The sequence below is a fragment of the Pongo abelii genome, chromosome 19 (assembly GCF_028885655.2).
Source record: "Pongo abelii isolate AG06213 chromosome 19, NHGRI_mPonAbe1-v2.0_pri, whole genome shotgun sequence".
In the NCBI taxonomy this organism is placed as follows: domain Eukaryota; kingdom Metazoa; phylum Chordata; class Mammalia; order Primates; family Hominidae; genus Pongo; species Pongo abelii.
Genome location: NC_072004.2, coordinates 19752007 through 19766766, shown reverse-complemented (window position 1 = coordinate 19766766; position 14760 = coordinate 19752007). Strand labels below are relative to the sequence as shown.

The 14760-nt window shown below is 50.1% G+C and overlaps 2 protein-coding genes across 2 annotated transcripts in view; one reads left to right on the top strand and one right to left on the bottom strand.

Moving 5' to 3' along the window:
• Window positions 1–264: 264 nt before the first annotated feature.
• LOC112131869 (keratin, type I cytoskeletal 17-like) lies at window positions 265–4562 on the bottom strand. Its single transcript, XM_024241803.3, has 8 exons — window positions 3995–4562; window positions 3621–3627; window positions 3155–3374; window positions 2385–2546; window positions 1756–1881; window positions 1448–1668; window positions 1314–1348; window positions 265–474 (listed from the first exon to the last, which is right to left on the bottom strand). The coding sequence occupies exons 1-8, from the start codon at window positions 4437–4439 to the stop codon at window positions 380–382; spliced, it is 1311 nt and encodes a 436-aa protein (XP_024097571.2). The 5' UTR covers window positions 4440–4562; the 3' UTR covers window positions 265–379.
• A 1508-nt stretch (window positions 4563–6070) lies between these two features.
• The window catches only part of LOC100458093 (misshapen-like kinase 1), a 33859-nt gene continuing 25169 nt past the window's right edge, over window positions 6071–14760 (top strand). The window contains exons 1-2 of the mRNA XM_063719045.1: window positions 6071–6215; window positions 9805–9908. Coding sequence (XP_063575115.1) covers window positions 6071–6215; window positions 9805–9908 — 249 coding nt within the window. The remainder of the gene's footprint in view (window positions 6216–9804; window positions 9909–14760) is intronic.

Below are 14760 nucleotides of genomic sequence, written 5' to 3'. Positions count from 1 at the left end.
TAGCGCAGTCTGGACCACCCCCTGAAAATCTCCAGCCCTTGGGAGATGCGAGCATCCCCCCCAAACTCTCCCCAGACTTACTCTTTATATTGGTCTAAGCTGACCCCTGACCTGCCAGTCAACAACAGTGGGTATCCAAGCACCATCTCCCCTCACCCTCACTCCTTCCCATTTCACCGTTTTGTCCCTAGTGCCCACCTGAGGGGCCAGAACAAGGACACATTTCATAGCTGAGTCAACGAGCTTTATTGTCATCAGGCAGGGAAGCATGGGGAAGGGACTGAAGCAGGGGGCTGAGGCTGGAGAGGCCGGAGACTGCAGGGCAAATGGGGCAGCTGCCTCCCTGCCTCCTGGGGGGCTGGCCGGGGAAGCTGAGTCCTCAGCGGGTGGTCTGGTGGACCTGCTCGTGGGAGGAGATGACCTTGCCATCCTGGACCTCTTCCACAATGGTACGCACCTGATGGGTGGTCACTGCTGCAGAAGCAGCAGGCGCTTTAAAGTGGGTAGGGGCCAGGAGACCCTCGCTTGCCCCCTAGTCCTCACGGACAGGACCCGGCTCTCTCCCTCGTCCTCCCCCAGGTGCTGTGAGTGCCTCCACTGGCACCTTGACATCACACTGCACGCACATCCCTCCTGTCCCTGCCACCGCCTCCCTTCTATCCCATCCCTCTGCCGGTGGCCCTGTGTGAGTCTTGCCTCCCCAGATGGGTTATTTGATTCTGACCCAGTGTGTCCTGCCAGGGAGGAGCCGTGTAGACGCCATGAAATCCGTCTCCATTTCTCTGCAGTCTCCAGGACATAGATTGGCTCCCATCTCCCCCATCAGACTGGGATCGCCAAGACAAAAACCAGGCCCCTACCTCCTCCATTAGACTAGGAACCCTGGGGCTAGGATCATATCTTCTCCATCAGACTGGAATTTGGAGGACAAGGACCATGTCCCTATCTCCCATCAGGCTAGGGTCCCCAGAGACAGGACTGCTTTTGCTCATCCGAAAGCTGTCAAGAGCAAAGATCATGAGACCATATTCCTATCTTCCCATCAGATGACAATCTCCAGAGCTGGGACCTGTCTCCTCCATCAGACTAGGATCTCCAAGGTAAGGACCAGTTCCCTGGCCCACCCCCATCAGACCAGACAGCGTCTCTCTCATTTGATCTTTTCCTGAGTATCAATTCTCAGTGCTAATGGGTCGCTTCTCCCACCTCTGCTGAGGGACAGCCATCAACTCCTGGAGCCCTGGCGACCCAGCCCCAGCAACGTGCAGGTGGGCTGCCTGTCCCATGCACCCAATCCTCAGGGCCTCAGCCACGAAGATGCTTATGTTCTTTCTTGTACTGAGTCAGGCTGAAAGAAAAAAAAAACAGAGAGGAAATTAGGTGTGAGTCTGAGAGCCCCACCCCTGCCAAGAGGCCCGCAGCCCTGACCCCAGGCTCCCCTACTCACTGGGCATCCTCGCCCTCCAGCAGGCGGTGGTAGGTGGTGATCTCCAGCTCCAGCCGCGTCTTCACGTCCAGGAGGATCTTGTACTCCTGGTTCTGCTGCTCCATCTCGCAGCGAAGCTGGGCCAGCCACTCCTTCACGCTGCCGATCAGCCCCTGGATCTGGGACAGCTGCATGCAGTAGCGGTTCTCTGTCTCCGCCAGGTTGCCCTCCAGGGATGCTTTCTGCCAGGAAGGCAGGAAGACCAGGGGTCAGTGAGGGTTGTCAGTGTCCTCTTCTGGGCCCACCCCCATGCATAGGACTGTTCCTACCACGCTGAGCTGGAACTGCAGCTTGATCTCCAAGGCCTGCATGATGTGCTGGAGCTCCAAAATCTCGCTCTTGCCGCTCTGCACCAGCTCACTGTTGGTAGCCACCTCGCGGTTCAGCTCCTCTGTCTGCAGACAGGACACAGGACAGGGTGGTGTGAGCCTGGATCCCTCTCCCAAGTCAGGCCTCCTCCCAAATCTAACTGCGGAAAGAGTGGTGCCTTCTCATCAGCTTCCCACGTCCCGAAGCCCAGAAACATGCCATTTGAAATGTTAACGTTTTATGGTTAATCCCTGTGTGTAGGAGGCACAGACCAGGAACTTGAGAACCAGCCAGAACATGTAGCCTGGCCCTTGGTGCTAGTTCCTGACTTCTTGAGAGAGAGATGGGGACTCCCAAGGTCTTTACCCTCTGCCTTTATTCTGTGGGGTCTCCCTACCTCCCCACCCACCCCCCAGATCCCAGCTTGAGCTCAGCTCCAGGTCTGTTGATGCAGCGGGTGACCCTGTGGCCCATGCAGCTTGCTGAGGAGGGGGCACCTCCAAGACACCTGGCCGTGGGCTTACTGTCAGTGCTAAGGCCCCTGAGCCCCAGCCCTTAAGAGAGACCTCTGGCCTGCAGCAGCCCCCACCTTGCTGAAGAACCAATCCTCGGCATCCTTGCGGTTCTTCTCTGCCATCTTCTCATACTGCTCACGCATCTTGTTCAGGATGCAGCTCAGGTCCACGCCTGGGGCAGCGTCCATCTCCACATTGATCTCACCGCCCACCTGGCCTCGCAGGGCGTTCATCTCCTATGGAAAAAGGGGATGTGGATGTGCGCATCTGGACCCATCCTGACCTCTCACTCCCAAGTCTTCCCCCACGAGGGGAACCCACTCCCCACAAGGACCCCTCCTTTGTTCTCCCTCTGCTCTATCTGACCCTCTAAATGATTTTATTCATCTGCTCACTATTGCCTCCACCATCAGACTCTATCTCCCCCATTAGACCAAGGGCTCTCCAAAATAAAATCTAATTCTTAGGCCTATGCCCCAAAATTTCCCCTCTAATTTCCAAGCTTCTATGTAGATGTTCAGCTTTGAGAGTTTGAAATGGGACAAGAAGGAGACTTCCTTACTTATCCCCCGCCCTCGTGAGGGAAGCCAGGGCAGGTAGAGGGAGCCTCTGCGGGCCCCTGGGAGGTTCCTTGGGTACAGAGAAGCAGTGTGGTACAAAGAGGAGTCTGCCCTGCACGCTGGACCCCAGGGATCAGGGCTCTGCAGACAGGGAAGCCCTCTAAGGTGACTAATCCCAGTGCGCCTGCTCTGCTCTCTCCCACGGCGTCAGCCATGGCCCAGCCCCGGGGCTCTGCCACACACTCCTCAGCATCTTTGACCTTCTTCTGCCCCAGCCACCTCACCTCCTCATGGTTCTTCTTCAGGTAGGCCAGCTCCTCCTTGAGGTTCTCAATGTGCATCTCCAGGTCGACTCTGGCCAGGGTCAGCTCATCCAGCACCCTGCGCAGGCCATTAATGTCGGCCTCCACACTCAGGCGCAGGGCCCGCTCTGTCTCAAACCTGCCGTGGGAATCAGGGACTTCAGCCCAGGCTGCTCGGACCTGCAGCTCCAGGTCCTGGCTGCTCACCTGCCTTCATTTTGCCAGGACTCTAAGAGGTTGGAAGGGCTGATGAGAGGGTCGAGTGGAAACGAATCCCACCCCCTGGGGTTTGCTGAGCCCATCTTAAGGGACAGTAGGAGGAAAGGAGAAGCCAGAAAAATCCCCAAATCAGGCATATCAGAGGCCTTCCCCACCCTGAGGTCCCGCCCTCTCCTTTCTGCCTCCCCCCGCAGCAGGTGCTATCGGGAGCTCACTCAGACACCCCCACTCCACATCTCCCAAAACCCCCTCCTGCTGACCCCTGCTCCAAAGGAGCAAGACACCACGCATCCAGCGGCCGATGGGCCCAGCCCTCCATCTGCATCCTCCTGCCTCATCCTTCAACCTCTCCTGGTGGAGGAGGTGCACGACGGAGAAACTGAGGCTCCAAGGGGCTCCACGAGGCCTGTTTGTTCCTGACTCAGCCTGCTGCCCCCAGAAAAGGGGGATGTGGGCCACACAGAGGCCCCAAGGCAGGTTCCCAGAAGCTAAGCCACAGCCAAACCACCCTTGGCTCCCTGAGACCCTATGGCTGGACTCCAGGCCTTTGGCCAGGGCAGGAGTTGGGGGGAAGAAGTCATACCCCCTGGAGACCCCTCCCACCAGCAGGTCCTACCTTGTTCTGCAGCTCCTCGATTGTCCTGTAGTACTGGCTGTAGTCATGGGCGGGCCCCGGGGCCTGCCTCTGGTACCAGTCACGGATCTTCACCTCCAGCTCAGTGTTGGCTTCCTCCAGAGTGCGCACCTTGTCCAGGTAGGAGGCCAGGCGGTCATTGAGGTGCTGCATGGTGGCCTTCTCACCTCTGGCCAGCAGCCCATCAACGCCCCCAAAGCTGCTGCCATAGCCACCGCCAGAGCCAAAGCTGTAGCAGCTGGAGTAGGTGCTACCCCTGAGGGCGCTGCCCAGGCCGCCAGCAGATCCCAGCCTGCAGGAGCCAGCACCCAGGCCACCAGACAGCCGGCAGGAGGCGCAGGACGAGCCGCCCCCCAGGCCGGAGGAGCCCTTGATGGAGCTGGAGGAGGTGAACTGGCGGATGGTGGTGGTCATGGTGGCGGCGGCAGGAGGCAGGCACACAGGAGAAGGGCTGGAGAGGAGAGGGGCCCCAAGTTGTGTAGGGCTGCCGGGGTTCACACGCTTCCTTCATAGGCCACCAAGTGGGCGTAGCGATTACAACAGGCTTGCTCCTCTGTTTCCATTCCCCTGGGCTTTCATCACCACAGGCCACCTGCCAGCTCCCAGGTGGCTGGGGACCCCCTCCCCACCCATCATCAGGAATTTGCCTCATTTCTCCAAATCCTCGTGCTGGGTGCCGCCTGTGTGCGTGTGCGTGCCACTGCTCTCAGGCCTGTCACCTGCGATTCCGGCGGGCCCTCCAGCTATGCTTTCCCATGACCTAATACGGAGAAGAGGAGAAGGCAGGACTTCACCATCCCCAGACCCTCCCAGGCAGCCAACCACCCCAGCCCGGCCTGCCTCAACCCTGTCTGGTGGGGAAATGGGTTGCAGTGTCAGGTGACCCCCCCAAAGTTGCTGTCTTTCACCCCACACTGCTGCACCCATGGTGTTGGCCTGGGGCTGGGTGCTGAAGAGAAAGAGGGGACCGAGAGTCTACCCTGCCTTGGAAACTGAGCCCAAACCCACCAGGCCCACCTCACAGCACAGAAATGCCATCAAGCCTCGAAGACCAACCCACATCGCAGATAAAGAAATTGGGGCTCCAGAGGGGTGCAGTGTCTACACTGGCCCCTTCTGCAGAGCCTGACACCCAGGAATGCACTCTAGGGGCTACAGTTCCATCCAGTCAGCTTCTGACCCTGCGCCATCCCTAGAAGCCCTTGCTAACCCAGTCTCCTCGTGTAAACCTTTCCCCGGGTTTACACTCCAGGCTGGGGTGGGCAAACAGGGGCTCAGCTATAGGATGGGGAAATGGTGGGCTGTGCTAAGAGAGGATCTAAACCAACTGAGAGGGGGATGTCCCCTTCCACTCCTCTCACCCTTCTGTACCCCAAGAGACCTAAGGGTCAGGTGAGGGGCATTTATCTCTGGTCTCAGCCCACAGGAAACCTAAAGGACATTGCTCACGAAGAGGCTCTTACAGAGACCCCAGCCAGCCGCCCCCCCACTCCAGGCTCCCCAAGATGTGGCTCCTCGTGTGGGCCATGTGCCCCACCCCACAGCCCCACCCTGCCCTGCCCACCACCCCAAGCCCGGCCCAGGGTCCCTGGCCGGCCTCTCCCTTGCACCAGAGCACAGGTGCCTGGTGAAACGGGCAACCTGATGCTCTCTGGGCCCTGCCCACGTTCCCCTTCCATCCACCCTCCTCTGCATCTTTCTGTGCCTGGGGCCCCCATACGAAGCGGTCACATCCAGACTCACCACGCCTGAGATGCTGGAGGATGGAGAAGGGCTTGCCACGGGAAAAATCCTCCAGGAACACATGAACAAAACTTCGCCTGCACCCGGGACATCCTTCTCTACGGCTGGCCTACGAGGCAAGTGTTCTGCGCACTTATTATCCAATAAGAGTTGTCGAAAAAAGTTCCTTCTCACCCAATCAGAACCAAGCTTCCAAGATACAGCGGTTGAGTACAGCCACTGTAAAATGGAGGCGAAGACCCATTCCGCCATTTTCTCTTCGTGGAGGCTGGGCTCGCGTGCTGCTCTGCGCTGTGGGCGTCATGGACCGGAAGCGTGTGCGGCGCGCCTGCCTTGAGGCCAGCATCAGGGAAGGGTGTCCCAGGTGCAGGCGAAGCTTCCTTCACGTGTTCCTGGAGGACTTTCGGCTCGCAAGCGCTTCTCCATTCTCCCAACGTCTCGGGCCTGGTGAGTCTGGATGTGAGCGCATCCCACGGGGCCCAAGGCACAGAGAGAGAGAGGAACGGGGTGGAGGGAGGGAAGCGTGTGCAGGGGCCAGGAGCGCCAGGCTGCTCGGGCTTCCCGGCCCCTGCAGCCCGCCAGGAGCTGTGGCCCCGCTCGGGCCAAGGCAGAGGCCCGCCCTCCTGCTGCTGGCGCTGTCACCTCCCTGTGGTCCTGCCTCCTGGGTCCCTGAGGGCCTCTGTCATCTGGAACTGGAAATAAGTTAGTGAAGCGAAGTTTTGTGAATATTTATTGGCCTTTGCGTCTTTGTCTTCATTTTCAGTGCTGGTTTTTCTGTTGGGTCATTTGTGTTCTTCCGTTGATTTGAAGAATTTAAAAAGGTATTCTAGAAATTAATCCTTTATGGGGTCATTTCTAGCGCAGAGAGTTGTTTCTTAGTCTGGTCATTGTACCTTAATTTTATTTCACATTTCTTTCTTGCTGGTAAATAAGAAACTAATTGATTTTGTAGATTGATTTTGTATCGTGTTACCTAGCTTTATTCACATATTCATAGCCATCATTTTTGGATTGTGGTGGGTTTTCCATGTACTTATGTACATGTAGTTGTGTACTTATGTACTTAAATACTTACATACTTAAATACGTATGTACTTAGTGTCAGCCACGTATAATAACAGCTATATTGCTTCAATGTTGGTTGTTACACCTTTATTTTTCTTTATTTTCTCCTTTTATTGTCCCGATCACACCTCCTGAACACGGTGTGTCTGGTTCTGATTCCAGGGAAAAGGTTTCAGTGATCCTGTATTCCTTATGTAGTTTGTTATAATTTCATTTTAGACAAACTTAATCAGATTAAGGAGGCTGCCTTCTTTTACATATGCTAAGAGTTGTTTATGACTAATTGTTGAATTTGAATAAAGGCTTTTTTTGCATATACTGTAATCATATGTTTTTCTCCTATTTTTCTGAAAATAGGATATTTTACATGAACTATTTTTGGATGTTAACCAATCCTGCATTTTTTAGTATATCCCACTTGGTATCCATGTGTTACATTTCCATATGTGGTTTAATTCATATGATACAATTTTTTTAGAATATTTGTATTTCTGTTAATGAAAGAGAGGGCCTATAGTTTTTTCTCTAATGTACCGTTCAGATTGTGGTGTCAACGTAATGCTGGCTTCACACACACAAAAAAAACTGAAAAATATTGCCTATATTTCTTTCTTTGGAAGAGTCTGAGAAATTTAGGTGTTTTCTTTTTAAATATTTGGAATATTTCTTTGGGTATGGAATTTTCCATGTGGAACAGTATTTTTGTTGGCTGGTTTGACTTCTAATAATTCAAATCCTTTGGTATATGTACGAGTTTTCTTGTTTTATGTTATTTCTGTGTCCATTTTAGTAAGTTTATTTTTATTTTTTGGGGGACAGAGTCTCGCTCTGTCTCCCAGGCTAGAGTGCAGTGGTGCGATCTTGGCTCACTCCAACTTCTGCCTCCCGGATTCAAGCAATTCTCCAGCCTCAGCCTCCTGAGTAGCTGGAATTACAGGTGTGTGCCACCACACCGGGCTAATTTTTGTGTTTCTGGTAGACACGGGGTTTCACTATGTTGGCCAGGCTGGTCTCGAACTCCTGACCTTGTAATCTACCTGCCTCAGCCTCCCAAAGTGCTGAGATTACAGGTGTGAGCAACAGTGCCCGGCTGTATTTTTTAGTAGAGACGGGTTTTTGGCATGTTGGCCAGGCTGGTCTCGAACTCCTAGCCTCGTGATCCACCTGCCTCAGCCTCCCAAAGTGCTGGGTTTACAGGTGTGAGCCACAGTGCCCGGCTGTATTTTTTAGTAGAGACGGGTTTTTGGCATGTTGCCCAGGCTGGTCTCGAACTCCTGACCACGTAATCCACCTGCCTCAGCCTCCCAAAGTGCTGAGATTACAGGTGTGAGCAACAGTGCCCGGCTGTATTTTTTAGTAGAGACAGGTTTTTGGCATGTTGGCCAGGCTGGTCTCGAACTCCTGGCCTCAGGCGATCCACCTGCCTCGATCTCCCAAAGTGCTGGGATTACAGGCATGAGCCACCATGTCCGGCCTAGTAAGTGTATTTTTCAATGTGATATTATTTGGATCTCTGTTGTCAGACTTGTAGTCCTAAGTATTTCACAGAACCCTCCTAGTGTCTTAATACACTGCTCTATAGAGCAGGCTTCTGTTTTGATTCCTGATATTGGTTTTTTGTGTCTTTTCTCTTTGCCTTAGTTAGTTTCACTAGTGGTTTATTAAGTGTATTAATATTTATAAACCAACTTTTTTTTTTGAGACGGAGTCTGACTCTGTCGCCCATGCTGGAGTGCAGTGGTGCAATCTTGGCTCACTGCAAGCTCCGCCTCCTAGGTTCAGGCCGTTCTCTTGCCTCAGCCTCCCGAGTAGCTGGGACTACATGTGCCCGCCACCCCACCCGGCTAAGTTTTTGTATTTTTTAGTAGAGACGGGGTTTCACTGTGTTAGCCAGGATGGTCTTGATCTTCTGACCCTGTGATCCGCCCGCCTCGGCCTGTCAAAGTGCTGGGATTACAGGCGTCAGCCACCGCGCCCGACCCTATAAACCAACTTTTATCCTTGATTTGTTTCTGTTGCAGTTTTTTTCCTATTTCATTGATGTCTGCTCTTTATTACTTTAACTCTGCATTCTTTCATTTTGATTATTTTTAATTCTTGAGAAGGGAGTTTATGTGATTGATTGTCAATCTTTTTTTCTATTCTAACACATTCCTTTAAGGCTGTAAATTTCTCTCTAAGCAGGGATTTATCTGACAGCTCACATTTTCCATCAGGTGTTTCCAAACCCTGTGTCTGCAGCCACGTTGACCTCCCAGTGTCTCCACCCTGTATCGCCTACAGCCATGCCAGGCCTTGTGTGTCTCCATCCTTGTGCCTGAAGCCTGTATCTTCTCGCCGGTATCACCATCCCATAATGACGGAAGCCCACGTCTGCCCTTGTGTATCGTCACCTGGTCTGTCCTCTGCCTGCACTTTATGCCCCCTGTCAGAAGTCTCCATTTCTTGCTCCTGCAGCCCATGCCAGCCGTGTAAGTCTCCATCCTGTGTGCTTGCAGCACATTGCTTGCCTTGAATGTTGCCATCTCCTTAGCCTTCAGGCAGTAGCAGTCCTCCAGTGCCTCAATCCCTGTGTTTGCAGCCCATTGTGATGTTTTTGTCTGTCTGTCCCCTGAGCTTCTGCCCATGCCAGCTTATGTTTGCTACATTCTCTGTCCCCCTAATCCATGTCCACAGTCAGTGTTTTCATCCACGCTTTTTGGGCCATGTCTGCACTCGTGTGTCTCCTTCTCCTGTGCCTTCAGCCCATTTCTGTCCTTTATCTGGATCATTTCTCCCAGGAGACTATGCCCAAAACTCCTATCCCCAGTGTTTGTACCTGCAGCCAGTCTCTTTCATTGGGTATCTCCGTCTGTTGTTACTGCAGCAGAGGCCTGTCATTGAGTGTGCCTGCTTCCCATGCCTGTCTTCCTGTGTCTCCAGCCCTTGTCCATGCAGCCCACATTAGGACTTTTGTGACTCCACCCTTCAGCCTACAGCCACATCTACCTTCAGGTGTCTTTATCTCTGTGCCCCCTGCCCACACCAAACTTCACCTACTCCTCTGTCCTGCACCTGTACCGATGTCTGTCCCTGGTGTGCCTCTCTGCCATGCAGCTGTAGCCAGTGAGCTCCCTTTTTGTCTGGATGCCCCGTGACTGTAGCCCAGGTCTTCTCTCCTGTGCGTGCAGCCCGTGTCTGCCCTTGAATGTCCCCATCCTCTGTGCTTGTCACCCGTCGGCCAGGCCTAGCATGTTTCCACTCTGTGCCTACACCCATGTGTGCCTCCAGGGTCTCCACTCATGGTGCCACAGTTTGGTTCCCGGTCCCTATCCTCCTGGGGTGGATTCTGGCATTGTGTTGGGAGGGAGAAGGTGACCCATGAAAGGGAAGCCTGGAATGATGTAATGGGCAAGGAGGCTGCCATTCAGCAGGCTGCACAGTGGCAGAGAAGACATGGCCAGTCAGAATACTCCCTGCATCGGGGAACTCACGTGGGGTTGTGCCTTGTGTGGGGAGTAAGGAGAAGCTGGAGCAGGAGGTCTGGAGCCACCTGGCCCTCTTGGGCCTGAGACCCTCCCCACTGCAGGGGCTCCATCACTTCCCCGGTGGTCCTGCCTCCTGGGATCCTGCCCTGCAGTGTTTCTGTAGGGATCCTCTCACCTGGAACTTGCAGTGGAGGGTTTCATGTGAGGTAGAGTTTAGCAAATGTCTATTGGCTTCTGTGCCTTACTTTTCTTCATATACTTTGCTCATTTTGTGCGTGTTTTTGTAGGGTCCTTTTTTTTATATTGATTTGAAGGATTTATCTTAAATCTGCAAATTGATCCTTTATTGGCTCGTTTTGTCATAGATACTTGTTCTCTAGTTTGATCATCATTTTCTATTGGTTTCATACTAGTATATAGTAATCTGGTTGTAACAATGATGTATCCAGTAAGTTATTAATTGTAACAGTTTTGGGGTTTTCAGGGATTGTCTAGGCATGTAATAGTGTCATATACACATAATGACAATTTTTTTGGTTTAAAAACTAATCCTAATGCCTTTTTATTTCTTACCGTATTGTTTTTCCACTGCAAAGCTGATTAAAGAGTGATAGCAGGCATCCTTGTCTGGTCCTGCACTGGGGGAAAAAGCTTCCCATAATTCTCTGTTAATTATGTTATTTGTTATTGGCTAGTATTAGACTTTATCAGATTTCATCAAATTAAGGAAGTTGCTTTTTTTTTTTTTTTTTTGAGATGGAGTCTTGCTCTCGTCGCCCAGGCTGGAGTGCAATGGCTCAATCTCAGCTCACTGCAACCTCCACCTCCCAGGTTCAAGTGATTCTCCTGCCTCAGCTTCCTGAGTAGCTGGGATTACAGGCACCCACCACCATGCCTGGCTAATTTTTGTATTTTTAGTAGAGACGGGGTTTCACCCGTTGGCCAGGCTGGTCTTGAATTCATGACCTCAGGTGATCCCCCTGCCTTGTCTCCCAAAATGCTGGGATTACAGGCATGAGCCACCATGCCCGGCCGGAAGTTGCCTTCTTTTTTTATTATTTTTAATTTTTTTGAGACAGAGTTTCACTCTTGTTACCCAGGCTGGAGTGCAATGGCACGACCTTGGCTCACCGCAACCTCCGCCTCCCGGGTTCAAGTGATTCTCCTGCCTCAGCCTCCCGAGTAGCTGGGATTACAGGCATGTGCCACAATGCCCAGCTAATTTTGTATTTTTAGTAGAGACGGGGTTTCTCCATGTTGGTCAGGCTGGTCTCGAACTCCCGACCTCAGGTGATCTGCCCGCTTCGGCCTCCCAAAGTGCTGGGATTACAGGTGCCTGGCCCGTTCTTTTTTTATATTTTACTCAAGTTTTTTTGTGTGTGTTTGTGGTTCAATTTTAAATTTTATTAAATGCTTTAAAAAACTTTTCAGCTAAATGATCTTACTATTTTCTCCTGTATTTTTCTGCTAATGGGTTGACTTACATGATTTATTTTGAATGTTAAGGACCTTGCATTTTGGTGTATATTCCATTTAGTATTGATCTACTGTGTTTTCATAGGTGGCTTCATTCATATAATATTTTGCTTAGAATATTTGTAGCTTTGTTTATTTATTTATTTATTTATTTATGTTTATTTATTTATTTTGAGATGGACTCTCGCTCTGTTGCCCAGGCTGGAGTGCAGTGGCACGATCTTGGCTCACTGCAAGCTCTGCCACCTGGGTTCATGCCATTCTCCTGCCTCAGCCTCCCAAGTAGCTGGGACTACAGGCGCCTGCCACCACGCCTGGATAATTTTTTTTTTTTTTTGTATTTTTAGTAGAGACGAGGTTTCACGTGTTAGCCAGGATGGTCTCGATCTCCTGACCTCGTGATCTGCCCACCTCGGCCTCCTAAAGTGCTGGGATTACAGGCGTGAGCCACCGTACCTGGCCCCAGCTCTGTTTCTTAAAAAGGAGATACATACTGTTTATGAAAGAGGTGACATAATTTTATTCATTTGTGTTCCATAATGTGTCCTGGTCCAATTGTGTCCTCAATGTAATGCCAGCTACACAACAAATTTTAAAAATATTATCTTTATTTTCATTTTAGTGTTTTTCTTTGTATGGACTATTCCATAATTATGAGCTGGGAGTTTTACTTGTGGAACATTTTTGTTTGTTGATTTGATTTTTTTTTCCAAGAATTTATTCGATTTGTTTAGTAGACTAGGAGTTTTTCTATTTCATGTTATGTTTGGGTCAGTTTGGGTAAGTTGGTTTTTAAATGTGGTGCATTTTGTTCTTTGTTGAATTTTTAGACCCACATATTTCACAAAGTCCTCTTAAGTTCTTGTTAAGGTCCACAGGCCCAGTGAGGAATGTGTCTGTGTTGATTTCTGATATTGATGGTTTGTGTTAACTTCTCTTTTTCTTAATCACATTGACTAATGGTTTATTGATGTTATTTGTTGATTTGTTTTTGTTGTGCTTTATTTTTTGCTTATTTATTGATGTCTGCTGTTATGTTTTTTATTGCCTTTATTCGGTATACTTCCAATTGGATTGTTCCTTAGCTTTGATCCCCGAGAAGGGAGCTGAGATGATTGATTTTCAGTCTCTCTCTGTTCTGACATCCTCACTTAGGGTGTACGTTTCCACTAAGCTCTGATCTAAGCATCTCCTGTATGCACTCAGCTGTTTCCAACCCCTGTGCCTGCAGCACTGTCTGTCTCTCAATGTCTTCACCCCTGTGTCCCTGCAAACATGCCTTGCTTTGTGTATCTCCATCTCAGTGCCTGAATTCTGCAGGTTCTCTCCATGTCTGCCCTTGTGTGTTGTCAGGTTTTGCCATCCTCTCAGCCTACAGTACAGATCTTGCTTAGATTGTCTCCTTCCCCTACGCCTGCCTCCCATGCCAGTCTTCATTTGTCTTTGGTCCCTCTGCACATAGCCCATGTCTTCCCTCATGTGTATCCATTCCTTGTCCATATGGCCCATGTCAGGATACCTGGGTCTTCACTCATCACCTAGAGGTCCATATCCATCCTCAAGTGTCTTCATTCCCCAGCTGCCCTATGCCTGCAGACATATCTGTCCTCAAGTGCTGCCATACCATGTGCATGTGGTCAGTGTCTTCCTTTTATATCTGAAATCCTTGTGGCTGCAGTCTGCCTTCTCATGTGTCTGTCCCCATTTCCTCTGCTGCACCCTAAAGGTCTCATGTGTCTCCATCACCTGTTCCTGCCTCGGGTTACAAGCGACACAGTTTGGTTATGTGTTCACTGAAGGACGATTTGATTCCTTCCAGGTTTTCGTCATTGTGAATAAAGCTGCTGTGTGTATTTTCTTGTTGGTTTGTATGTGGATGTGTTTTCACACCAGTTGGGTAGATGTGTAGGGGCACGGTTGCTGCATACTATGTGATGCTGCAGTTTCCTTTGCAATAACATGCCATGCTATCTTGTGAAGTGGCTATGCCATTCTGCAGTCTCCCCAGTAATGAAGGAGAGTTCCTGTTCTGTATCCTCACCAAGGATTGGTAGTGCTGGCTTTTGCTTGTTTGTTGTTTATATAACTGTCCTAATCGATATATAGGCTATCTATCTCATTGCTGTTTTAATTTGCTTTCCTTAGCCTACAGTGCATTACTTTTTTCTCCTAATTCCCTAGTGTTCACCATGTCTTTATATGCTTATTTTCCATCAGAATATCTACTATTGGGAGGTATTACTACATATATTTGTCTATTTGCTAAATGTAGTTTATTTTCTTACTTTTGAATTTCGCAAGTTCTTGGTATATTTTGCATGCAGGTTCTTCTTCAGATATGTGTTTTGCAAATACTTTCTTTAAAGATAAGTCTGGCAAGGATGCCCTCTCTCACTGCTCCTTTTTAACATAGTATTGGAAGTTCTGGCCAGGGCAATCAGGCAAAATAAAGAAATAAAGGGTATTCAAATAGGAAGAGAGGAAGTCAGATTGTCTCTGTTTGCAGATGACATGATTCTGTATTTAGAAAACCCCATCATCTCAGCCCCAAAACTCCTTAAGCTGATAAGCAACTTCAGCAAAGTCTCAGGGTACAAAATCAATGCGCAGCAATCACAGGCATTCCTATACACCAACAATAGACAAGCGGAGAGCTGAATCATGAATGAACTCCCATTCACAATTGCTACAAAGAGAATAAAATACCCAGGAATACAACTTACAAGGGACTTGAAGGACCTCCTCAATGAGAACTACAAACCACTGCTCAAGGAAATAAGAGAAGACACAAACAAATGAAAAAACATTCCATCCTCATAGATAGGAAGAATCAATATTGTGAAACTGGTCATACATTGGTCATAAATCCAAAGTAATTTATGGATTCAGTGCTATGCCCATCAAACTACCATTGACATTCTTCATAGAATTAGAAAAAAACTACTTTAAATTTCATATGGAACCAAAAAAGAGCCTGTATAGCC

Bases quoted from the DNA above. Each gene is read 5' to 3' on its own strand.
- LOC112131869 (XM_024241803.3), bottom strand. From the start codon at position 4,439: ATGACCACCACCATCCGCCAGTTCACCTCCTCCAGCTCCATCAAGGGC. The intron at 1,669-1,755 runs GTAGGAACAGTC...CCTTCCTGGCAG, and splicing joins TGCAGTTCCAGCTCAGCGTG to AAAGCATCCCTGGAGGGCAA. The intron at 1,349-1,447 runs GTGAGTAGGGGA...TTTTTCTTTCAG, and splicing joins CTGGAGGGCGAGGATGCCCA to CCTGACTCAGTACAAGAAAG.